Genomic DNA, 27,290 nt, shown 5'->3' with positions numbered 1-27,290 from the left:
CAGTTATGGAGTGATACTGTCAGACTGCTGTTGCTCCGTATTGGGGGATTTTTTTATTGTTTCCTCTCTAGCTTGCCATTTAAACATTCAAGGCTATTATGTGGCTCACTGTATTTAATTTAGTTATTATTGAATATCTCAAATATAGTTTTATTTGTACTGAGTAATCAATTAAACGGTAAATTTTCAAATATTAATGCTCATTTGCTGCATATTTTGTTGTATAACAGTAAACGTTATAGTGCTCTGTTTACCGGAGGAAGTTACACTTATAACAAATAACACAACTTTCGTTTATCTTCCCTAATCATAAGGACTCCAATTTAAGCAGAAGTAAAAAAAAAAAGATTCTACACAATAGTACAGTAATATTCAGCTAATGCTTTGCATATATGGTATTTTTTATTTTGCATATTTCACCTAAAGAGATTTACAGTTTTTGTTGTTGAAAAACATTGCCAAATATTATGACAAATCTAATAATTATCAACGTAAAATCCTATTGTCCTATGTATTGTGACATACTAACAGAGTAACACATGAACACATAATATGTCCTAGTTGTGACCTTCTGTCATGACTGTACATTTTGCGTGTAGATGACAGTAGTAAGTGGCAGAATGATAAGAAATTATGGTGGCCACCAAATCGCAGAAGCAGAAGGATAGTGAGTCCAGATTGATTTTCTGATTTGGCAAGCCCTATTATGTCTATTTGGGGACATTTTTGCCAGCTGCCTCACTCAAACCGCACCTTTTAGACCTACATCACTATTCTGTATACCTGAAGCAGGTAAGAATAGGCCGTTTCAGAATCTAAAGGACTGGGTAATTTTATTGTTCGTACCCCAAAATGAAAATAATCAATGTCACTTCATTGATTGAATTTCAATTGTTTATGATGTTTTTAACCAATTACGATGCTTTGGTGTACACATATTAAAATATTGCACAGAGTGCATTATATTCTAAAACAGGGAATTGATTAGAGGACATTTTAGCCTTTCAGAAGACCATGATCGAAGTCTGTTAAAATTTCTGAGGTGGCAAAATCATAAAATCACTTCCGAGTTCAGAATCCCAAAAGGGATTAGGATAGTAGCTCTACCTAGAACATACTTTGACCAATAATGAAAAAGGTAGTCAGTTCACAAAATCCGAAAAGACACAGAACGGGTCTGCTGATGTAAGACAATAGTGTCCTGTGAAAAAGTGTCCGCCTGGACAGTTTTTCACAGATGTAAAGTAAAAAATAATGTTTATTGCCATGAAATTGTGACTCTTAAGTGGACAGAATTTTACAGCAACAGTTATGACACAGGACATTATTTCATAGCAGTTGATATTAAATTACATCTATGTCCTCCAAGGGAAGTCATACAACAGTCAAGGGTATAACTTAAATAAGTTATTAGAGAAAAATAACATACATTTGTTATTGTGGACTAAAAAATAAATAAAACTGTGATAACATATGTATGTTACATGTTTCAAAGGGGCAATATACATCCTTTATTTTGTTAAATTGTATACAAGTTCTATTGATATTATTATTGTCTTTATGTAGTCTAAACTTTTGAAAGATAGTTTTAATTTAAACTTTAAACTACCTATTCAGTCAAGCATTCTTTTTTATAAATTTAAACTAAAAATTCCTTGGCACAAAACACATGCTTCTTGACTGTGTGGTACATGGAAAAGGATGTGTTTAATATAAGTCTTCATAAAGTCTGTGAGCTGCTTCAAGTGACACTTTAAATGGAGATTTGCGTGTTGTGAAGTCCTGAAAATTGAATTAAAAAAAACTTGAGGAAGAAATTTCTGCCAGTCCTTACACTTTTAGACAAATTATTATGCTCAGTATTACTAGATAGCAGGTCTAGGTAGACTACTACATACAGAAACTGTATATTCATTCCTCTACTATTATAGGGAATTAGGTGTAATAGAAAAAAATACCAGCAATTTTTTATTTGTTAACCAAATGCCACGATAATGAACTCATTTCCATCCTATAGTAGTTAAGATTAACTAAATTTAGTATATGCAGTAGTCCAAATTACTATTGACTGCATGACTGCAAAGTTTTATGTGTCTGACTATTGTAACTTGATTTATTCCCTTGTTAAACCTCACTGTTTGCAAAATAAGCATACACAAACATTTAAAGGGGTTCAAAAGGAAGTAAAAATGCTTGATTTTTGATTCTTATTCAAACATAGACAGTTTGCAGAAAACAGAGTACTTGGAGGTGGCTTATTGTCCCCCCCTCCCCATGTCCCCACCACCACCACTACATATGATTAATTCTATGTGAAAAATATATGTGTATGTTTTTTTTTATATATAAAATGGGGACCCTTCACTTTCTGAATTTCGTGGTTGCTACATGACCACTGATAAACTGGCCATTTCTGGAAAAATCTCTTCAAGGGGTTATCGTTTGCATTATTGTTTCTCATATTAATTAATTACTGTAGTACAGACACTTTTCAAATGAGAGGGTTTGATCGAACCTGGAGTATGTTGTCCAAAACCTCCTACTTATATTGTGGAGAAAATGTCCAAACTGGACAAATATAGTAGAGTAAATTTATAAAAATTTTAAAAGTAACATTTTAAACAATTTTCAGTATTTTGATTATTTCATGTTGAAGATAAAAGAATTTGCATGCTTAGTTTTATTAGTAAACAACAGGTGTTGATTTAAGTGTCTTTAGTAGAAGTAGTTCAGAAAAGTAATTAATTGTAATTAATTGTTTATTTCACATGTTATTGACCACTACTTGAGACATTAAAGATTCTTAGATAAATATGTTCTGTCTAATTCAGCATTTCTATTTGGTAATTAAGAGGTTAGAGGTTTGATGCATAAGATAAATTTAGAATATTAAGTAATAGGCTAAAGGGTCAGTCAAATTAATTATAGAGTTAGGTCTTAAGACTTTTGATTCACTTTTAGAATTGCATTTGCCACAGAAACATCTATTTCTGGAATTATGTGTATTATCATGATTATTGTAGACCTTTATCATATGAACTATTATCATGCCTGTTTAATGTTTAATAAACAATTAGTTATATAATGGAGTACCTTTTATATGTGAGCTAATGAACCAAGACAGTACCCCCCGAACACCGTTATTACATAATGGTGGAGGACCCGGGCAGATGCCTGATATTATATAGAAAGCAGATTTAAGTATGTTTCTATGTGCGTGGATAAATTGCCTAGATTTTGTTGATGCATTGTAATTCCCTGTTTAGTCACAAGAGACTGCTAAAATATGTCGATATAGGTGTCCTCCTACTTTCATTGCAGACTATGGAAGGACATTTTTTTTCTAAGTGTAGACGACCTGTCCTTTGGAGAAAAAATATTCACTAAGACAAAAACGAAGATGAAGACAACATGAAGACGAGAAAAATTCAGAACAGGCAGCATTGCCTAGATGTTTGAATATGAATGAAGCAAATGAACCTATATTGTGAGGAACAATGTCAACTATTTCAAATTGGGATATAATAACTCATCTTATATCATATATCGCTTATCTTTACTTATTCTGGTTAACCATCTATCTTTCGAACTTTTGTATATATTATTCCCAGTGATATATGGAATAAGAAGATTTTAATGGGTCTTATTGGTAGTTTGTGCATCAAATGTTCTTTTGAGTGAAAGCAATAGTAGAGTTCATAATATTTAGTGGAGTCATACATAGGTATACATGTATATGCTAAATATGTGAGTCATATCAAGAGTATCATAGTGCATTCTAAGCCTTTGAAATGAAATATTCTGATATGCAGAATACCAAGAAATTAGCTATAGTGCAATTTGTGTATTACGGATCGCAATCACTTAGTGACAAGTGAAATGTGATCAGATTTGTGCAAATGAAAATTGCATATGAAAAGTGAAAGTCAAGTAAAGCCAATTTTAGGGCATCATAAAATCCATGGAATGTATATAAGTTTTCATATAGATAGTTTTATAGTTAGTTTTTGCATGCTTATTAGAACATTTATAGAACATTTGGACTATACTACAGAACAGTACTACACAAGAGTGAAACGACAAACATTTGAAAACTTGATGAATACCTAATGATGATTATATTATATGGACACAAACTATTCTTTAATACATAAATACCAAGATGCTGAACTGAAAAACATTTGTAACTTATTTCAACAATTAAGATGATGAACTATGACAATTTTACTTAAACGATTGGATATGCCTATATAAACTGAACTTATGATATTTGCAGTTTAATAACCGAAATCTTGCAGAACTATAACATTTTGTTCTGAAATACCTGATGATTTGTGAAATATACTAATTACCAGAACTTTCAAATTCTATGAACGATCTAAGCTGATGTCGCTTACAGATTTGGACATATTTGAACTTTGAACTTAAATCAAGATGACAGAATGCTGTGTGAAAATGAATGAACATTAACAAACTTTAATAATTGTGTTTTGTTTTCTTTTATAATTATTGATCATTTTAAACTTTTATTTTTCAAATTTTGTAATGCATTTGAATTTTTGGAGACCAAAAATTTTATAAAGCAAGCTAGAGGGAAATATAGTAGAGTAAATTTATAACAATTTTAAAAGTAACATTTTATACAATTTTCAGTATTTCGATTATTTCATGTTGAAGATAAAAGAATTTGCATGCCTATAGTTTTATTAGTAAAAAACAGATGTTGATTATAGTGTCTTAAGTAGAAGTAGTTCAGAACAGTAATTAATTGTAATTAATTGTTTATTTCACATTTTATTGACCACTACTTGAGACATTAAAGATTCTTAGATAAATATGTTCTGTCTAATTCAGCATTTCTATTTGGTAATTAAAAGGTCAGAGGTTTGATGCATAAGATAAATTTAGAATATTAAGTAATAGCTAGGCTAAAGGGTCAGTTAAATTAATTATAGAGTTAGGTTTTAAGAGTTTTTGATTCACTTTTAGAATTGCATTTGCCATAGAAACATCAATTTCTGGAATTATATGTATTATTGTAAACCTATATCATATGAACTATTATGGATGCCTGTTTAATGTTAATAAACAATTATTTATATAATAGAGTACCTTTATATGTGAGCTAGTGAACCAAGACAGTACCCCGTATCTAAAACACTTCTTATAGGAGCAACACCCTGTTTCTTCCATAATGGTGGAGACCCGAATAATAAACCATCATAGATACCGTTACTACACATTACTCACAACCAAGAGGACCCTACTCCCTTAGCAAGAGTTGGTGTAAAAGCTCTTGAATATCCAAATTCTTGGGATGTATACTCTCACATTTATTAAACTTGATCTCTTATCAGACTAATTTCTTTTAAATTTACTATGTATTATATTGCATAATCATTTTACTTTCAGATTATTTTGATATGATGGATTGTAGCACACAGACTCAAAACCTGTAATAAAACGTTATCCTGTTATGTTCAGTGATCTACTTTACAAGCTATATCGACCTGGATGGTATACTATTTTTGTTAGGAAACAGTTTTATCATACCAGGAAAAAACATACAAGGAAAATACAGTGTGAGTTTTAAAACAATATTAAATACAGTTGAAAGTTGTTCTTTTCCTTAAGACTTCAGTTTAATGATTTGAAAATAGTATAAGTTGCCTTTGTTAATGATTTAATGGGCAGTTGAAAAGACATGCTTGCTCATCAACACAACACAATATCACAATTAGAAATCCAATTTCCCATAAGATTTATATTTAATCAATAGAAGTATGTATAAATTACCTACTGTATCTGTATTTATATTTTACTTGAGATAATGTTCAACATTAGAACAGAGTTTTTTTTTATATTAATAACTTGAAAAAAGGAGTGAAAGCCCCTATTAAGGATATATACATGTAACAGCAAAAAATCAGACAACAGATATGTAGATTTTTCAAGTTACCAAAAATCATGTTTTTACAGTAATATATTTGGAGTAAATATGAATTATTATGCTTTAAAATTGGTATAATATATTAGATTTACTCTAGATATTTTTTTATTTCATAGATTCTGTTGGTGTATTCACAGTTTCAGCTATTTGGTAAGTTGTTGAAATATCAGCCTCAGTGGTTTCTTGGTCAATTAATCACCTCAAGTGAAGGTTTATAATTTGACTTAAAGTTTAGTTTCTACTGTCACTTCTGTGCTAAGCAGGAACCATTTAGGGGCAAGATTGGTTGGCTCAGGGTGGAGTGGCATATTCATCTGCATACCATCAAAGATAAACAAACAAATGAAAGTCATTCTCAGTGGTCTGATCCAGTACTCAAAGTTCATATGCATATACATGTATATATTTTTATATATAATAGCTGCATTTTTGCCCTGAATGTAGTTGTAGGTTTGAGCTTTCCATCTTTTTAAAATTCAAATTCAAAATTTTAATCTATGAAGGATAGTCTCATTTTGTGGTTATTTTCTAATAGTTAAACAGATATGTTGTAGTTATAATTTTTCTAAATCTCACTTTTGGAATACAACACATCTCGCCCTAAAAATAGAAAAAAAGAACACAAATCTTCTAAAAATTTGGGACAACTCATGTTCGATGAATGAGGACATATGAGAAAATCATAAGTTTGGAATGACCTATTATAATTTTGGAATTACCTCATTTTCAGTGGAGCTGTAGTATATTTAGAGATTAGATATTTAGGAAACCAGTTTTCAACAGTCACTGATGTGTTTGATACAGAGAAGAATAAATCTACATATATTTACTTGGACCCTGAGAAACTAGAATCTTTCCAAGGTAATGTTAAGAAAAGACAATGCTAGAAATTAGTGGTCACATGATTACCTTATACAATTTATGCATTTGAGAGATGCACCCTTATCATTTTAATTTTCTGTAAAACAATTTTTTCACCTTAAGTTATTTTCCTGAAGATAGAAAAGAAGTTTTCTGTTCATCTGTTTTATGACAGGTGTATAACTACCAATACAAATGGCAAGGTCCAATAATTTCTGGATTTCAGTAGCCGAGTGCTACCAACCACATTTTTATGTTCTTTTAAAATTACTCATAAACACGGATTAATTGATATGTACTGACAGAATCTTGTATGCACACATAATCAAAGTGATTTGAAGAGATACCATATTTTAAAGCTGCACTGTGCATCACTAAACCTAGTTGTAGTCAGTTTAGTCATTTATAAAAGCATTCTTTATATACCATAATTAAATACAAAAATCTTAAGACTGAATTGTCTTTTTGAATTCATAATGAAAGTAATATAATTTTGTATTTCAATTTGATTATTTATTTTAGACACGAAGAAGAGGTCACGTGTGAGAAAAATTAAAGACTTTATCTCCGAGAAGTCAGGTAATGAAAGTAATAAAAATAGGATTATGTATAAATAATGGTAGATGTTAAGTAAAGAGCTGGAACACAGCTGTTGCATTTTGGCTCACTTTCCTGGGAGAGTCAGTATGAGCTATTACATCACTTGGTGTCTGTTGACAGTCTGTTGACTCTATGACCTCTTCTCAACTTGACCACATTCAGCTTAAGGATCTTTAGTTTTGAAAATATATTGATACTGTCAAATATCTGTCAAATTATCACAAGCTGGTCATCTTTTTGCTCATTGAGCAAAGCAAAAACTTTTTAAGGAATAACCAATTTACTGACTACAGTGTATCATCCAAAGTCAGAAGTTTAAGAAAACTTGCCAAAAAAAATCAGAAAAAACTTGACCTGATTTTACAAATAAAATTGCAATCATTTTCCTGAATTGATAAATGGTTTAATTCACTACAATGTGATTATACTTATGGATTATAACATGTACTTTTCCATATCTGCCCCGGTATCATTCGGAGACTCCCATATAAGCCCAAGGCGCTACTAGCCGATGGCTCATATTGGTCAAGGGATGATACCAGGGCCCATATGGAAAAGGACATGTAATAATCTATTTATCACATATTATACAAATGATTAAAAAAAGTAGGAAGATCATACAGATTTTGTTTCCATTGAAGATCATTGAAATAACTTCATTATTACAAAACCCCCTCCCAACCGTTCAAAACTAGTCCTTGAATATTATAATGTCAATGTCAGATTTTCTTTTAGTACTAATGTTTTTTATTTTGCTGTCATTTTAATCAACATTCCCCCTTCCGTCATTGTTGTTAGGAACGCTTATGACGTCATAACAGGGCACAATAACCAGTTATTTGCCCCTGGCAAGAATATGACTAGGGCAAATCTGCAGTTATTGCATATGCAAAAGCAATGTTTTCTAAACAAGTATGTTATAATTGGTTTTTACAGTACCTTATAACTCTTGATATTTGTGAATGAGAAACAGATAATTGCTGCAATCCAATTTGGCAGAGAGGGATTTCTTACACTTACATCCTTCAGTAAGGACTCTAATTATTACCTTTGTTATTTCTTTAGTGAAACATTTACCATGGATTTATACAAAGAAAGATGATCCTAAATCACTACTGAAATTGGCAAGGTCATCAGATCAGGGCCTCAGATGTCTTGGTGTAAAACAGCTATCTAAACATCATGATTGGGAAGGTAAATCTGGTATAGACTTAACAATTTTACAGTAAAACCTGTCTTAACAGAACCTACATAGATCAGAAACCTGTGTACACTGAACTATTGAAAATGTTAGTGAGTGAAGAATTGACATAAGTTTAACTTATTCAAAGTAATGGGCCACAAAAATGTTTCAAATTTGGGTTACCTCCCATTTACCAGGAAAAAGAAGATAGATTAAAAAATGAATAAAATTTAAATAGATTCCTGGGCAATGTCCATTCCAAATGCATTTTACGTATATCTGATAAGTGTCATACCTAAGTAAAGTATAATATATGTAATGTCTGGGGTTCTTTTCATTAGTACGTATAGTTAATAATTGGAATTGTTTAGCCTATGTAAACTTTATACCTGTCTACTCCAAACAAGATTTTCATCGTCAAAGGAACTTTATTAAGCCGTAGTGGATCTAGGATTTGAGATTAGTGAGAGGCAAAACAAAAATCCTTTCACTGAGTGAAAAAAAATTTGGACATGTTTTATTAGAAAAAAAATAAGGGGGGGGGGGGATGGTGTACCTAAGCGTATCCCGTCTAATCTGAAACATGTTAAAATATGCTTCATTTCGGGGCCTTTTATAGCTGACTGTGCGGTATGGGCTTTGCTCATTGTTGAAGGCCGTATGGTGACCTATAGTTGTTAATTTCTGTGTCATTTGGTCTCTTGTGGAGAGTTGTCTCATTGGCAATCACACCACATCTTCTTTTTTATATTCACTTCACTTTGTTGTGTTGAATCTGAAAGTTATGGTGAAATTAGAGAAAATCCTGTATGACATCACTTTACAGATGTTTGCTGCTAAAGTTCAAAATAAAATAACTTCATTTTTATATATGATAGTTATTTTCAATAAATGATGTATAATGCATCAAAATTATGGAAAAGTAAGGTGGTCTGTGTGCTTGCTTTTGAATATTAAAAATTTTTTGACAGTAATGATATTTTAGTTCAACTGACTTAAAACATTGTTTGATATTTATAAAATCATAATATGCAATAGTTTTTACATTTGCCTGCATAATTAAGTCTCCCAAGCGAAGTTTGTGAAGACTTATTGTTTTTGCTCAGTTCTTATTATTATTATTATTATTCTTCCTCTTCCGCCACATTTAAATTTGAACATGTCCGCACCCGTTCTCCGAAACCGCTTGTCAGATTAACTTAGGGTTTCACAATATGTTAGACTAACATGTCTAGTGGTGCAATCAGGGTTTTGTTTGTGCAATAGGGTTTATAAAGGGGTACTTTGAGGGGCGAAATGAAAGGAGGGTTTTACTATAGAACCCTATGGGATTTTATTTTTTAAAATTTTTAAATGATTATAAATTGAAAACCGTTTGTGATAGACACAATCTATTTAATTGAAAATGTTCTAAATGATAAAGCACATTAAAAGAAATACAGGGTTAGTCCCCAGGGGTCACCCCCACCCCCTGCCATTTAAGAAAGTTCTAATACCTTGTAAGTGGTCAAGATCCCCACCCCTAAACCATATATATTCTGGTTTGTCATGCTAAGATGGTTTGAATGATATACAGGGTTAGTCCCCAGGGGTCATCCCGACCCCCTGCCATTTGAGAAAGTTCTAATATCTTGTAAATGGTCGAGATCCCCACCCCTAAACAATATATATTCCTGTTCGTCATGTCTTGAACATTTGAATGACGTATATGGTCAGTCCCCAGGGGTTCCCCCCACCCCCAATGTTCTAATATCTTGTAAATGGTCGAGATCCCCACCCCTAAACCATATATATTCCTGTTTGTCATTATAAAGCAAATCAAATGAAATACAGTGTTAGTCCCCAGGGGTCACCTCCACCCCCTGCCATTTAAGAAAGTTCTTATATCTTGTAAGTGTTCAAGATCCCCACCCCTAAACCATACATATTCTGGTTTGTCATGCAAAGATGGTTTGAATGATTTACAGGGTTAGTCCCCAGGGGTCATCCCGACCCCCTGCCATTTGAGAAAGTTCTAATATCTTGTAAATGGTCGAGATCCCCACCCCTAAACCATATATATTCCTGTTCGTCATGTCTTGAACATTTGAATGACGTATATGGTAATTCCCCAGGGGTTCCCCCCACCCCCAATGTTCTAATATCTTGTAAATGGTGGAGATCCCCACCCCTAAACCATATATATTCCTGTTCGTCATGTCTCGAACATTTGAATGAAGTATAGGGGTTAGGCCCCAGGGGTTCCCCCACCCCCAATGTTCTAGTAACTTGTAAATGGTCGAGATCCCCACCCTTATACCATATATATTCTGGTTTGTCATGCCAAGATGATTTGAATGATATACAGGGTTAGTCCCTAGGCATCACTAATGCATATAACTTTACTGGACCAAACCAATTTTCACTGGACTTTGCCCAATGTCAGGCGACCCTGGGAATTGCGAATTATGGGAGCTTCGTTTGGGAGACTTCGTAACAGCATCCTGTTACAATCATTTCTTGTTTTTTAAAGATTTCTCAAACAGCACTAACGTAAATCATGATAAAAGGTTTTTGAGACCAAACGAATTCAGATAGAATCTACAAGTGAAACTCTATAGTTTACAAAATCTACAGTGACCGTTAATACAGTAATACTGTTGAAAAGCTAATTACAATCTGTCATACATTACCTGACAGTGTGACACCCTAATGGGAAATTAAGGTTATTAAATGCCTATATAGTTGTAATATGTAGTAAATTGTGAACATTAATTCCCCATGTTTAACAAAAGTTAGATATTATACTTTAAGAGTGTGAAGTATTAGTTTGTTTTAGATTTTAAACATAGATTTCTACTTTAACAGACTACCAGTATAGAAATATAGCCCAGGCTTTAGATACTAGAACAATGATTGGACTAGCCAGATCTCAGGACGTAGATCCAAGATTTTTCTTACCAATGCCAAAAGCACCACCAAGTAAGGTTTGTATAGAATTTAGATAGATATGAAGGGAGACAGGAGTAATTGTACATGTAATATATGTGAACATTGCATAAAACATTTACACCATTGAAGGTAATTCATAGTTGTAGGGGAGATAACTATTACTACACTTTGTATTTGTGGTTCTAAAATGTTAAGTGATAGAAAAACTAAATTTTGTACAATGGATAACAGAAAAATTGTATTATCAAGAGTTGTTACAGTATTTGAGACAAATTCTATCATGTATTTTGTCATTTTTGTGTATATGTGTTTTTTCCCAATTGAAGATACTATTTTATGTCATTTACAGGTCTGGTTAGAAGATGAGTATAGGACTTTGATATCCTCACTACAGAACGAAGATTTAGATAAATGTCTCAAACATTTTGCAACAAAAGCATTGCAGCTTGGCAATAATGCTGATGAGAGGGTAATTCTCAACATATTTAAAAAAAGAAATTCAAACAAAAATGAAGAGATAATTTTCATATGCCACTGCACAGATACAAAAAAAGGATACATGTACTAAAAATGCGTGAATTTGATTAGCTTATCCAGCATCATGGAACGATATCGTGACATTTCCATTGGCTATTCGTTAGGTCATTGATGACTTTCAATTAGGTTAAGAAAACGTACATTTCCTCCATGGCAAAGGAGATACTTTTCACCTGAAATTCTTCTTTTTGTCAAATTTTATTACATTCTGAAGTGTACAAAAAGTTTTAAAATGTCTGATGTTGAATTTTTTATTTAACACAATGAGAATGTTTACCTTAAGAGAATAAGATTAAACAATTCTTGAGAAATGGATATCGCTTGATATCAAATCTTACTTAATTTAGATAGTTCAGGGCTCGACAATAACGCTTGTCCGATTGTCCGGTACCAGAGGAAAAAAAGGTCGGACAAGTAAAAGCTATATCAAACTTGTCCGACGGGACAAGTTAAATTATTATGCAGAAAATAAATTTAATCCAACTTTGATGAACAAAGTAATTATAAACAAAACACACGAAAAGAAGATAAACACAAGTACTAATTTGACATGTTTACTTGAAATCGATAATTTAAAACTGGTTCTTTGTCAGGTACTTTTTAACAGGTAAAAGACATACTATTCTCAGAAACCAGTCTTACTGATCCGAATCAGCGATGCGCTTTGTAGATAGGTAACTTTACAAGACAGTTCGTCACCAGCTCGGAAACGATTTGGCTCCAAGTTTAATAGACAGTTTGGTACCGTAGGAGACATATTTAATAGACATGATTGATAGACAGTTTGGGAACGCAGGAGACAGGAGACATTTCGGGACCAAGACAAATCAGTACCTCGTTTTCCTACCTTATTCCGTTGCTTTATAATAAATACAATACCGTAATTTTTTTAACAAAAATATTTTTTAAATAAAAATGAAGAAATTATTTACCATAAAATTCCCAAATCATATTTGATCATATATAGAAGAAAAAAACAATACTTGCAATACGGTGACCTATAGTTATTAATTTCTGTGTCATTTGGTCTCTTGCAGAGAGTTGTCTCATTGGCAATCAAACCTCATCTTCTTTTTTTTATTGATTGAATTTGAATAAACTTTTTTCAACTTAAAAAACCAGGATACAAATCCAATGAGTGGAAATTGACAGGCCTATCAGACGGTGCCTCATGTGTAGAGTCTGATGAGACTTTGGCATTGACGAAAACTAGAACCTAAGTCCTGTGACATGACTAGATTCAGTTGTTCTCGACTCATATTTTTAAAAGGTATTTCAAAAGATATAAATCAAATTCTGTTCTATTGTTTTAATTCACTTTGTTCCTTGAATCAACTTAAAATGCAAAAAAGGTTATTATTAAGATGTTTGTTGGACAAGTTACAATTTCATTCGGACAAGTAAGTTTTGGTATGTACTTGTCCTACTGGACAAGTTGGAAAAAAAGTTATTGTAGAGGCCTGTAGTTATAAAGGCCAGTTAAATAAATTGAGTTGATATCCAGCGATATCTAATCCTCGCTTGTTATAAAACCTGTAATAATACGACAGCAATTTTTCAGTCGTATATTGGTATGATGTTGACGTCGTCGTCGTCATCGGCCGAAGACACATTGGTTTTCGCACAATAACTTTAGTTTAAGTGAATGGATCTCTATGACATTTTACCATAAGGTTCAATACCACAAAAGGAAGGTTGGGATTGATTTTGGGGGTTATGGTACCAACAGTTAAGGAATAAGGGGTCAAAAAGGGGCCAAAAATAAGCATTTTTGTAACTTCCAGACAATAACTTGTGTTTAAGTGTATGGATCTCTCTGAAATTATACCACAAGTTTCCATACCACAAAGGGATGGTTAGGATTGGCTTTGGGGGGTTATAGCTCGAACTGTTTAGGAATTAGGGGCAAAAAAGGGAAAAAACAAGGGTTTCCTGGTTAATGGACAATTTAAAAGCAGTGTAATGGAGGTAATTCAAAAACAAAATTGTAGAATGTTGTACAATGTTGGATTACCTCCCTTACACTGCTTTTAAATTATCTATTTAAGGCTTTTATGATGTATTTAAATTGGTAATTATGGTTGCAAACTCCATTGGAAATTTGAATTGAGATTATGACCATATCTTGAGGGAAAGAATTTTTTTTTGGAAAAGGGAGGGGGGTAAAAAAGAAATTGTGGGGGGCAATTTTTTTTTTCATTACAGATTTCAGAAATTAAGAAGAAAATTTCTTCAAATATTTTTGGGGGGGGAACAAGTTGGGTTTTTTTTGGAGGGGGGGGTCAATACGCAACAGCATAGTGTATTTCACAAAAGCAAAAAAAGGGGGGGGGGTAAATTTTTTGTTGTTGTTGTTGTTGGGGGGGGGGGGGGGAAACAAGTTGGGTTTTTTTTTGGAGGGGGGGGTCAATTCGCAACAGCATAGTGTATTGCACAAAGGCAAAAATTGAATATAAATTACAATCATATAACCAATTCTAAGTTCTTTGACTTCAGTTATTCGGTGTCAGAAACCTATCATGTGTCAAATATTTAATTACAATCCAAATTCAGACCTGTATCAAGCGTGAATATTGTGTCCATTTTCGCCCCAACTGTTCAGGGTTGGACCTCTGCGGTCGTATCCAGCTGAGCTCAGCGAAGCATTTTATTTTATAACCTATAACCATCTGAATACAATGGTTCAATTTATGTTCACTGTGCGTCTTTTATAAGATGAAATGACTTTTGTTTCAGGACAGTTTATTCAGTTTTGGAGGAACAGGGTTAGAATTCGCAAAGTCAGTCAGTTCTGTTCCAGAAGACAGAGTAGAGATTGTTTGTTTACAGGCTTTGGCCAGTCATTCTGCAGTAAGAGTTGTAAAACAAGTTTTTATTTGTCATTACTAGTATACTTATATTCATGCTAAAAAAGTTTTTCCAGCTGATTTAAAGGCATACTTTTGAAGAAATTTTTAATGGTGTTATAGATAATCATAGAACAACAACAAGGAATCACAAAACCCCTTACATCAGAGTTTCTCAATCCTTAAATTTCATGGAATTATTGTTGATTTTCAATGCCTTGTCTACATTGGTATGTGTACATCTGTCCCTCCATTAGTCTCTCTCATATCAGCTTAAAGTATTCCTTTGAGGTAGTTTACAATTAAGTATTCCTTTGAGGTAGTTAACAATTAAGTATTCCTTTGAGGTAGTTTACAATTAAGTATTTCTTTGAGGTAGTTTACAATTCAGTATTCCTTTGAGGAAGTTTACAATTAAGTATTCCTTTGAGGTAGTTTACAATTAAGTATTCCTTTGAGGTAGTTTACCATTAAGTATTCCTTTGAGGTAGTTTACAATTAAGTTTTCCGTTGAGGTAGTATACAATTAAGTTGTGATCACATCAACTTGAAACTTTGTACAATTGTTCATTACAATGTGAACTTTTAATGGCCCTTTACAATGGGAATTAGGTTTTCTGGTTTGTCTGTTATTTTGTTTGTCCATTCTTCCATCCTCTATCAAACATTTTTTTTGGTTATGGTAGTTTTTCTAGAAGTTGTGGTCACATCAACTTGAAACTTTGTATACATAGTCCTTATGATGAGAACTTCTTAATTGATATGCCAAATTAATTTAAATTTGCCCTGAATATGGTATAAAAGGTTTTGCTCATTGTTGAAGGCTGTATGGGGATCTTTTTTTGCTTACATGCACTTCATTTAGGCTCTCAGGTTGAAGTTTTTAGTTAAGATCGTTTACCATCAAGGGGTCACATCAACTTGAAACTTAGTACTTATTCATGTGCATTATAACAGCATCTTTTTTTTTTTTTGATAATATGCCAAAATACAGTTTCACTCCTATTTAACAGATCACAGAACATGTAAATGTGTTAGTGAGAGGGTGTGGTGTCCTATGGCCACATAATCTTGCCAGATTAGAATTTTGACCCAGATTTTGTGAAAGTAGAAATGTTATAGTTTGAGTAGGGCAATGTATCCTATTTACATATTTTCTTGTTTTTTCTCCTTTCGTTGCAATTCCAAACATCTAACATGATTTCTATTAGTAGTATCCTTATGTAAGAATGAATGAAATTTTCGGGATTGATTTATAAGAAAATTCTTCTTTCTTTCCAAACCTTGAAGTAAATCTTATAAAGACTTTATTGTATAAATTATCTCCATAAAAGGCTTTGACATAGTTATTTGTGTTAAATTTAATCTTAATTCATCTCAAGCTGCTCTTCTTACTGATTTGCTTAGAATATATTCTATGGTGATGTTTGAGCAACTCTGAGTCTATAATGACAGGAAAGTTTCTCTTGCCAAAATCTAAGGCATATCGATAGTATTTTCAAAAGTGTACACTAAAACATTGTGATTGTTAAACAATCGGAAAACTGAAGATTGAACAGATGATTTAATGTAATTTTGAATTGATGTACAACCAATAAGGCTACCAATATTCCTACAGATTTTGAAAAAAATGGCTGCTCTGTATTACCTTTCTTAATTACAAATGATAGTTATAATTATTTTATACAGGAATTGAAATAATATGAAAAGGCTACTTGTAAATCATTTTAGTTTTGTCATTTCTATCACCATATATTTGTGTACTCATAAAGTTAGAAAAGGCAGATAAAGAAATGAAAATCTCTGATAAACAACAATGTAAAAAATAGCTTTCTATATAGAACACTGGGCATTATTATTTTTGGTTTTTTTTTAAGGATTTTAGATGTTGTCAGAATATAATAAAGATGGGAGGTGTACAGTTGCTACAGCAGACGTACACCAAAAGACATAAAAGTATTGTTATACGAAGACAGATTGCTAAAACTCTTGGAAACCTCTCAGTTCATCCATGTTTCCACGAAGAAATTGTAAGAGCAGGTAATTGGAACCTTATTCAGTTTACATGCTGCAAATTCTTTTTTTTTCATTGGTTTTGTAAATATGGATGAACAAGGAGTATAAGTGTTTAACAAAATACTAATATCATATAGCCTTGTATGCTGAATTTGTCAAATCCATATAACATAATACAACAGTAGAATAAAAAAAATATGACTTTCCTTAAAAGTCTTGCAGTAGATTTTTTTTTAATTTAAAAGATCATTCAAACATTCAACTTCAGCTGCTTTGGAATATTGCATAAAGTGGATAAGGACCAAATTTGCTCGGGTTTCATTCAAGATGCTATTTGCTAGAACATTCACCATATTTATTTCAAATTGGCTTTAATCACAATCTCAATTACCATTTCAGCTAGGTACATAACTTTGTAGCTAGAAATTACTTGTTCTTCATATGAACGGTATTGAAACTAATGGTCATAGACCTTTTTCTCTAATACAGGATGGGTAACAGTTCTATCGAGATGGATATCATCATCTGACTTAACCTTGTCTCTCCATGCAGCCAGAACTTTAGCTAATCTAGACAAAGATTTTGTTTCTTGCACTTATGAAGATGGAGTCTACCTCATTCACCCAATATATAGGGAAAAGTAAGTTTAATTTTCCAAAGTAAAGGAAAAAGATTTAGTCACTCACCATTTTATACAAAGATTACCATATACATCAATGCAAGGAAAAGAATTGGGTATAACTTATTTTATAGCTGGAAGTTAAGGATGTTCGCTACTTTGTTTCAAAATTACAAGCTTTTTAAACGACTGTTATAAATTGAAAGTATATGAATAAAGGAACTAAAAAAGCAGAAAAATGGGGTCCGTGTGCTTGTTTTCCAGATATAAGCCATTGAAAATTTTGCGGGAAATGATTTTCTCTAGATTTTTCATATATTTAAGTTAACATTGGCACCTTTTTTCCTTCAAAAACTATTAAAAAATAACAAGGATTTTATAAGATTTTCAAATATGGCTTTTTAAACTATATGTAATATAATTATGAAAAGTAGCACTACATGGATAAAACCAGAGGATTCTGAATATCTGACAAAAATTCGAAAACGAAGAGGAGCGAACATCCTTAATTGGGTATCCATTATGTTGATTTATTTGTAAAGAATAAATTTTGGGTGACAGATGTGGTATGGGCTCGACCAAAGTTTCTTGCTACTTTGTATTAAGTTTTCAGGATGAGTAGATTTTTAACATTAAAATGTCAAATAAAAACTTATGAAGTTGACTTTCTTCAAGCTATTACTTGCTTTTATTTTAGTTTACTTTGCTGCTTAAAAAATTTATTACTTTTCCCAAACTCATGGCATCAGAGTATTTCCTTTGTTTACTAAATACTGGCTTTGACATGAAGCTATCTTTGACTGATACAAACCAATATCAATTTGCAATAGTGAGTTGCAACTTTACTTTTTGTACAATTGTATACACCTGTCGAAGACTATTGTATATCATAGTCCATTCATTTGTCCTTCCCTGTGTTGATCCATTCATTCATCAACACTCTGTATGATAACTCTAATTTGCTTTAACAAATTCTCATGTAATTTTAACACAAGATATGCATTGACAGAAAAAAGTTCCCTTTAGATTTTGAAAATTTTTGGCTTTGTTGTTCCAGAATTTCAGAACTTTAACTGTTATATTTTAAGACAACTTTTCACATATTGCGCACAAACTTAAGTATGCTAGGATTGATTTACTCAAAAATTTACATTATTTATACTGGGATTGATGAAAGGAAGCTCCCTTCGATTTTTTAAATTTTTCTTGTTTTTTGTTCCAAAGTTATCAGATTTTAAATGATAGATTTAAGTTAATTTTTCACATGTTGTGCCATATCTTGAGTTTGCTTGGATTGATTAACTTGACATAATTTATGGAATTGGTAAACATTACACACCGATAGATTTAAAAAAAAAATCTGATATGTAATTCCAGAGTTATGGGACTTTGACCATCAAATGAATAAAAGGTATCTTTTAAATTTCATGCACTAGCTCTAGTATGCTTAAGAGTAAATTATTACAAAGTTAAAGATTTTGTTTTTTATTTGTGAGTGTAGACTAGCTTTTGATTGTTAATATTTTCTAGTTTATCATTCCCGAGTTCTGTGACAGTTAACAGTCATATTTATCACAATATTTATATTCCTAAGAGTATCAATAGGCATGTTTTTATATTGAGCCATTTTATTTGCCTCTGATTAAATGTCTTCTTAATATCCCATTTTATTCTTGCAACAATTGCAATATGCATAATAACGGTATATCATGGGATAATGGTGCAGCTACATATTAATTTACAACACAGCACATTTAATTTAAAATTAAAAGCCATCCAATATCAAACAACTAGATAATGTTTTCAATACAGACCAAGGTAGTGGTACACAAAGTATATTTAAATGTTATGTGTAATTGCTCGTTCATGTTTTCTTAAAGATGTTACCTTTATAGAAGGTTAAATCTTATAGGTGTTCTGTTCAGCTCTTTGAAGGCAGTTTCTGTCTAAATTTAGTCTTTGTTTACAGTTAATTAACCATTAGGATATAATCTATACAAATTTTTATATCACAGAAGTTCTGTTTTTATTAAGTAAGAGCTCATTGAGTGAGCTTTCACTTATATATTTCAGACTGCTAATGCAGGTTCACTCAGTAGAATATTCTCATCTTTCAGGACTTACAAAAAAAAGTTGAAATCATATGCAAAGAGTATTTTCAAAAGACACTTAGCAACAGAATATTTTCTATTCATGAATAAAGGAAAAAAAAAAAAAAAAAATCAGTACTAAGGATCTGAATATCAGAAAAAATTGTCATAACAACATTTTTTACAGCAGCACATTGACATAAATTTCTAAAAAGGGAGACAATCCTGCACTGAATGTTAGAAATAAAAGAATGTATTCTTACACTTTAAATTCTCCCACATAAATTGATCTAAATTTAAAACACTTCTTATCTATATACATGGCTTAATAAGAAGCGAGTCATAAACAAGTCTTGGTTTGCTTGCAGTAACTTAATTTTTTTCCGTGCAATACAATATTTAATAAAGCTAACAGAATATTACAAATATCTCTACCCAAACACAAACCCAGCTATACACTTAATCAAAACAAAATACTGTAAATAATGTACTATGCAGAATGTGTTGTACTAAGAAGTTACTATGAGCACCTTGATACATATTTACAAGTATTGGACTTATATATGACTATAGCAGTGTTCTCCCCAGGGCCTTATAGCATCATGGTAATGTGATGCTATATTTCTTGAATGTGATGCTATCTGAATTGATATTCTAATAGATTGTGCTATGTATGTGATGCTATAATTTTTAGAAACAAGATGGTATTTAAAATTTCACTGTTTACCAGGATCATATATGAAATATCTGGGGAGAACACTGCTATAGAACCCCACCTGTAATAGTGCCAAAGAAAATATCTTAGTAGCACTAATACAGCGACTAATAATTAAAATACTTACGAAACTAGTTCAACAAGAAGTCATATAATAGAAAATGGAGAATCCTAATATAACGTAATAGAAATAATAACAATGAAATAGATGTCAATTTCATTACAATTAGAAGTTACTTTAAATTCAGAAATTATTGCGAGGTTTTTATTAATGCGAATAATACAACTGTCTGAGTATCTCACTGATGAGAACTCGCATTTTAGTATCTGTATGCAGATTTTCCTGAAATCACAATAATTAATCTCGCATTTTTGTCCATTCTTCAAAAATCGCAGTAATAAATGCACACAATAATTTCTGAATTTACAGTATTAAATAGAAAAACATATTGTATAGTGTCTTTTTGTTTTTTTCAGGGAATCCATAAATGCAGATATTGTATTTGTTCATGGCTTGCTAGGAGGACCATTTAAGACCTGGAGACAACAAGATCGTAAAGGACCAGGGGCAGATAAATCTTCAGATGGTACAGAAAGTGTTAAGAAAGGAACTTATACTTTCTGCTGGCCCAAGGTATTAAAACTTACATATTTAGATACTTTAATATTAACACCGGAAAGAGATAGGTAAAACAGAATATTGTGTTTATGCCAAATTATTTTGTTCATAAATTAAATGATAAAGTTTAAAATAAAAAAAAGATTGCCGATTGAATTGACACAGTGTAAGTTGACAAGGGAGAAACTGCTTGTTTTCTAATTTTATATGTGCACTAAATATAATATTGTTTGTGAACAGACATGTTTCCTTACTTATATTATAATTCTAATATTTCTCACTTTCTTGAACCATTCAACTCAAAGTATATGTAAAGAGATTGTGTTACAAAAATAGGATAGTGCAGTTGTTATTTGGCATGTATCTTCATTTTATGTGTGCTGAACCTATTTATTATACTTAACATTCTTGATTGTTTAAAACTAAATTATTATAGTTAATGTGTGAAATGGAATATTTTCAGGATTGGTTGGCAAAAGACTGTGGTAATATTCGTATATTATCTGTGGAATATGATACAGATTTGAGTACCTGGAATGCAAACTGCCCTTTTGAGACAGAAAAGTATGGTTTGCTCAGATTAGGTTCTCTAAATAATTTATTTTTACTTTCACACTATATTTTATAATTTAAAAAAAATGTTAACACACAAACAATCATTATTTTACATGTATCACAAGAATTTTCTTCTTTTTTTGTTGAGGTGGAGGGTTGACAGATTTGAAGGTCGAGAAAAGTGTAATACAATAGGCTCTAATACCAAGAATATTATCCAATTTTTCCCCAGTTGCTGGTTAACTCTCCAATCATCTTCAACTTTTATTTGGTCAAGTAGATAGGACTAGCTACCAACACCAACAACTGTCAAGCCAACAAATAGATCCATAACTGAAGCTATTTTGGATGAAAACAAATATTTGTGATTTTCAAGGCTTTTTAAACATGCTTGTTAATGTTGAGTGGATTACTACTGTTTCTAACTCTAAAAAAAAGAGAAAAATAACCTTCAACAGTAAAAGTTAAGTTTTCCACTTTAGGATATATTATCTTAAATTATGAAAATTTAAATTCCATTGGAAACTAAAATCTAAAATGTTCACCCTTGGGGGACCAACAATAGAAATTTTAGACACTGAGGAGACCAAATTTTATATTGTTCTTTTAGGAGGTCCCTAACTGTGAGGGCATCAAGCATATTACAGAAGTTAGAAAAGGCAGACATAGGCTCCAGACCAATTATATGGGTTGGTCATTCCATGGGAGGTAAGCACTTGAGATGCTACTGATGCATCTAGAATTTTCTTTGTAGACAGCAAATAATTTTATCAAGTCATTAATAACTTAAAAATAGCATAAGAGGTCACCCATTATTGCCACCTATTTTCCAAAGCATTGGGCGGGTAAAATCGACAAAATATTTCATGCACACTTTTACGTTCCTGAATAGATATATTTTTGTTTCGCTAAGTACAGTTTTATTAAATTGAAATTGATTGATGCTCACTCTGTGGGAAGAAAGGGGTTAAAAAAAAGTGTGTGTTAACTGTTTGCATACTTAGGAAAATGGTTGAATATTATGGATGACAGTGATCTCCCCAGGCCGTTTTAGCGTTGAGGCACTGCAACGCTAAATTTTTTTTCTGTGACGCTATAATAATTAACCTGACGCTATAATTATTTTGAGGATGCTATTTTTTTCTTGTCTCTATACATTGCTACAAAATAGATGTCCTAATTTTTTAACTTTCATCTAATTACCCCTTGTGATCATAAAAATTATATCACCTTTAATTGTTATCCCTTGAAGTCAGACAATAGAAGCAATTAAGAGTGATTGAATAGGTGTTAATTGCCCTTTGGGCGATAACTGTTTGGATACGAATATCCCAAGCTGACACTTATGACATGACTAATAACATGTGGTCCAATCGCAAATTTTGACATTGAGAAAATGGAATCAGAAGTTAATAAACATTTCGAAAATCTACGTTTGCATCATGGCATAACCGTCTCCTTAGATAAGAAAAACCTATGCGGGGTACATCGATGTTAACAATATGGCAGACCAACGCAATTTTTTTCATGTCCATTACAAGTAGAGAATTCAAAGATATAAACGATTTATTTCTTAAGAAAAGAGGTGAAAGCACTGACTTGACAGATGGGTAGTATGCTATTTCAAACTAACAACTTTTAAAGAAGTATTTTCTTTCCCTTCCGGTACTTGTTACTCGAGAGCGTACATTAAACATTTTGATTTTCGGCAAAATAAGTTTGATACTTCATTAGAACGTGATGAAAGTTGCCTTAGTTAATGGTTCATCCATTTATTGTATTTAAAGTGTCATATTCATTCCAAACCGCTTGTCAAACATTGTTTATTTTCGTTAATTTTTCTTCGACCGCCATTGAAATATTTGTACAAACTACAGATCGGATGTGGGATTCATCGGAAGCGGACCAGCTATTACCAAAATCCGATTACGATAATAACTACAGACGCACAAATGGCACAGCTGACAGTAATAATGATCCCAAAAGGGAAAACTACGCATTCCACACGCATTAACAGATTATTTGTTAGATCTCCTTGCTAAATGTAAATAGTTTTTTGATTGAAATTTTATTACTATATGGTACTTTCTTTTCCTTTTTGATATAAAAAAGTTCTTTTTTGTACTAGATATTTAGTTAATAGTTTCTGACAAGAGGAAAAAATAATTCTGTAACTTTAAATGAATACTGAAGACATAAACTGAAACAACTGTTGTACCTTCATTGTATTCTCAGTTATGAATTGAACAATATAAACATTACTTAAAGGAAATAGAGCATTGCCGTGACGCGACAAATGACATTGAAAAAAAAATACAATTTATTCTTTTTATGCCAAATGTGATGCTATCCAAATCCTCTGGGGAGAACACTGGATGACCATAAAGCCAATATACCTTAAAAGATGAAAGAAAAGGCACATGCATCAAAACCTATGAATTTGGACCAATAATTCCATGGGATGTTAATATGAAAAAGAAAGGAAGCAAAAAAGAAATAGTATATACTATATATTAATTTTTCTTTTTCAGGCTTACTTATCAAACAGATTCTGTCCATTGCTGATGATACTCCTGGACTCCACTATTTAGTGAATAATACAGTGGGTGTGTTGTTCTACAGTACTCCACATAGGGGCTCCAGCCTGGCACACCTGTCCAATCAGGCCAGTCTCATTGTAGCTCCTACTGTGGAAGTCAAAGAAATGGGTAGAGGTACTGAATTAGTGATTAATTTATATTGAAGCAGCTCCTTATAAAGCTTAGATTTTTACTATACTCTGTGTAAAATGTATATTTTTGCTATACACAGTGTTTGATTTAGGAAAAAACACACATTTTTTCAAACCTATTAAATCAATATCTTTTTTTTTATTCTTCCGGAAAAACTTTATTCATCAGGTAGGCTTATGACCAAAAGTTTGGAAAAGCAAAAATACAAATCTTTTGAAAGCATATTGTCCAAAAAAAGGCCTAGATAGTTCAGCCAAAACTATATAACATTGACTTTTAAGGAAGCTGTCACCATTAGTGTATTAATTAACACAATGACATACTTTTATGACTGGCAGTTTGTATCATGCAAATATTGAAGTGCTGGATTTGATTTGACATTGGATATTTGTTTGATTCCTTTGATTTTGAAAAAAAATTATAATTTCCAAAATTATAACAAAAATATCTTATATTTTGAATATCAACCTTAAATGGTACATGTCAAAATATGTATCAGGGTCTTTAAAAAATGGGATGTCTGTCTGGATATACTTAAGGTAAAATTCAATATTGTTTGGTTTGAGATTGTTAAATAAAGGTGCAACAAGAAAAAAATCATAGAAATGTACTGGAAAACTGTATAAATGATGAAACCTGTAGAATACAAGAGTCTGCACACAAAAAAAAATAACAACACATATTTTATTTTAAAAAATTAAACAAAAATTATCAGTACAAATTATGTACAAAGGGGAGCAACTCAAGATATTAAAATTTATTCGAAATTTTATAGGAACTCTACATTATTTGACCCTTGCATTTATACAGATTCACCAATGTTAAGAAGATTGCATAAAGATTTCCAGCAGCTTGTTATGGAACATGGAATTCCCTGTCTAAGTTTTGGAGAATTAGAGAAAACCCAAATAAGGACACCTAAACTGAAAATGCTCATAGTACCACCAGAATCTAGTGGTAAGAATAAATACAAGATAAATTTATACACTTGTCATCAACAGCACATATTATGGTATCCCTGTTTGTCTATTTGAAATGTTCGAAATTCTATGGATTTTCTACCCCAGGAATAGAAAACTTTAACTGTATTTGGCAAAACCTTTCAGAATTATCTGTCCTCAATGGCTCTTCAAATTGTACTTTATTTTGCCTTTTAACTTTTTTGATTCAAGCATCACCCATGAGTCTTTTGTTGAGGAAATTTGTGTCTAGCATACAAAATTATAAGCCTGGTTTCTTTGATTAGTTTATCTATCTGTCCATCTACCCAGCATTTTACAGTTGTTTTTTGAGATCAGTAAATGTAAGAAACCTTTCGATTTTGAATATTTTCCAATTTGTCATCCAAGAGTTTCAGGACTAACCAAGTTAGAAATTGAATAAGCAATATTTCACTAGTTGGGCACTGCTCAACTCAAGTGTGATTAATTTTCTTTAAACTTTATATTTTGGGAAAGGTACAAGTGAGGAATTTAAATTTTGAAAAAAAATTGGAATTTGCCGTACCAGAGCTATGGGACCCCAACCATCAAATTACAGGCAAATTTTATAAGCTGAAGGATGTCCTAATGAAATTTTTCTGCAAGCAATTTTTCTGACCTGTGTTTGAATGCCATCTACAATATATTCTTTTTTTGTTTTTTTAAACGATTTCAATATGCGTACAATGAGCATATCTGGCAAAGCTGTTTATTGAAAATCAGGAGACTTTTTTAGTATATTTTTCAAGATAATATCCATATTTTTCACATGCCCGATAGTAGTAACTTTATACCCATCATATCTTAAAATAAATAACACAGAAGTTTTTGGTTCAAATCAAATAAAAAACTTTGAAGGCTGAATTAAGTCAGGTGGAAAATTTAATTTATTTATTGAAGAATCCAATCAGAGCTGAGACATACAAATCATAAAAATAACAATATATATAAAACCAGTAAACTTTAATTAAATAAAGTTGTATATCTTTAAATAAGTAGCACATATTATTTTCATTTCATTAACCAACTGGCAATAACGTTAGTTGTTATGATCAAGAAAGCAGCCAGTACAATGTATTTGAAATTAACATTGAAAATGTCTTCATCTTAGAAGTATTTCAATGTCTAGATATTGTCAAAATATATTTTAATCAGTGTGAATCTTTGTTTTTATGAGTACCAAGAATTTTAGATTATTTTCTGAACATTTTTTTGTAGATCCTGGTATTGGAGAATTTCATGCTATGAAAACCAGTCATCTGAACATATGTAAACCTTGGGACAGAGACTCAGAACTTTATCAAGAAACACTTAAATTTATACGACGATGTCTACTTAAGGGCAGGATAGAAAACATCCTCAAAGCTGGGATGACATTTAAAGACTCTGATAGATAACAGTGTGGACAGACAACACCATTCACAATGCAGTTCATTCATCATATGGAAGGTTTTAACATATGGGGTTCAATTATCTAGTTGAAGATGTTAGAAAAGATTGTTGTTTTATTTAATAAAGGGCATTGACTTGAGGCATTATGTTTTATTCATGATGTTTTGCTTAAGTGTTTAATTCATTGCAGTTTGGTTATCACCAAGATGTACTTTTATACCCCGGCTCCAAAGGAGGGGTATACTGTTTTTCCCGTGTCTGTCCGTCCATCTTATGAAATGTCCATCTCATTTTTTTCAGGAACTAGAAATCAGACCTTCCTGAAAATCGCTTTCAAGGCTCATTAAATTTTTGTTTACCAATACTTATATATATCCTAATACAGAATGGCCATGTTTGAAATTTATTATCAAGCTTCCAGTAAAAATGCTATATGGTGTTCTGCATTTTACACACACATCACTCATTTACTTCCTGTTTACGCTAATACTGATATATTCTTACACATAATGAACATGCATAAAATTTTTGTCACATTTTTCTCTGAATCTACAAAATCACAGCACCCTGCAATTTGTTATCAACAGTTATGCGAGCATGTTATACAGTGTGATTGGTTTTCACATCCATTGCTATTCAACTTCCTGTTTACCGAATACTTTAT

The 27,290-nt window shown here is 31.8% G+C and overlaps 1 protein-coding gene across 1 annotated transcript; it reads left to right on the top strand.

The window, feature by feature from the left end:
* The first annotated feature begins 298 nt into the window (after nucleotides 1-298).
* On the top strand, nucleotides 299-26,765 carry LOC127734978 (protein SERAC1-like). The gene is made up of 17 exons (XM_052245031.1): nucleotides 299-395; nucleotides 5,413-5,582; nucleotides 6,067-6,100; nucleotides 6,681-6,811; nucleotides 7,334-7,390; nucleotides 8,477-8,605; nucleotides 11,442-11,560; nucleotides 11,875-11,994; nucleotides 14,799-14,912; nucleotides 16,786-16,948; nucleotides 17,414-17,564; nucleotides 20,826-20,982; nucleotides 21,431-21,531; nucleotides 22,133-22,230; nucleotides 24,054-24,236; nucleotides 25,065-25,211; nucleotides 26,453-26,765. The coding sequence occupies exons 2-17, from the start codon at nucleotides 5,477-5,479 to the stop codon at nucleotides 26,629-26,631; spliced, it is 1,989 nt and encodes a 662-aa protein (XP_052100991.1). The 5' UTR covers nucleotides 299-395; nucleotides 5,413-5,476; the 3' UTR covers nucleotides 26,632-26,765.
* The last annotated feature ends 525 nt before the right edge of the window (nucleotides 26,766-27,290 follow it).

Source organism: Mytilus californianus, unplaced genomic scaffold, assembly GCF_021869535.1.
Source record: "Mytilus californianus isolate M0D057914Y unplaced genomic scaffold, xbMytCali1.0.p SCAF_3, whole genome shotgun sequence".
In the NCBI taxonomy this organism is placed as follows: Eukaryota; Metazoa; Mollusca; class Bivalvia; order Mytilida; family Mytilidae; genus Mytilus; species Mytilus californianus.
The sequence above is the reverse complement of the archived record's forward strand: the minus strand, read 5'-3'. Positions and strand labels throughout refer to the sequence as shown.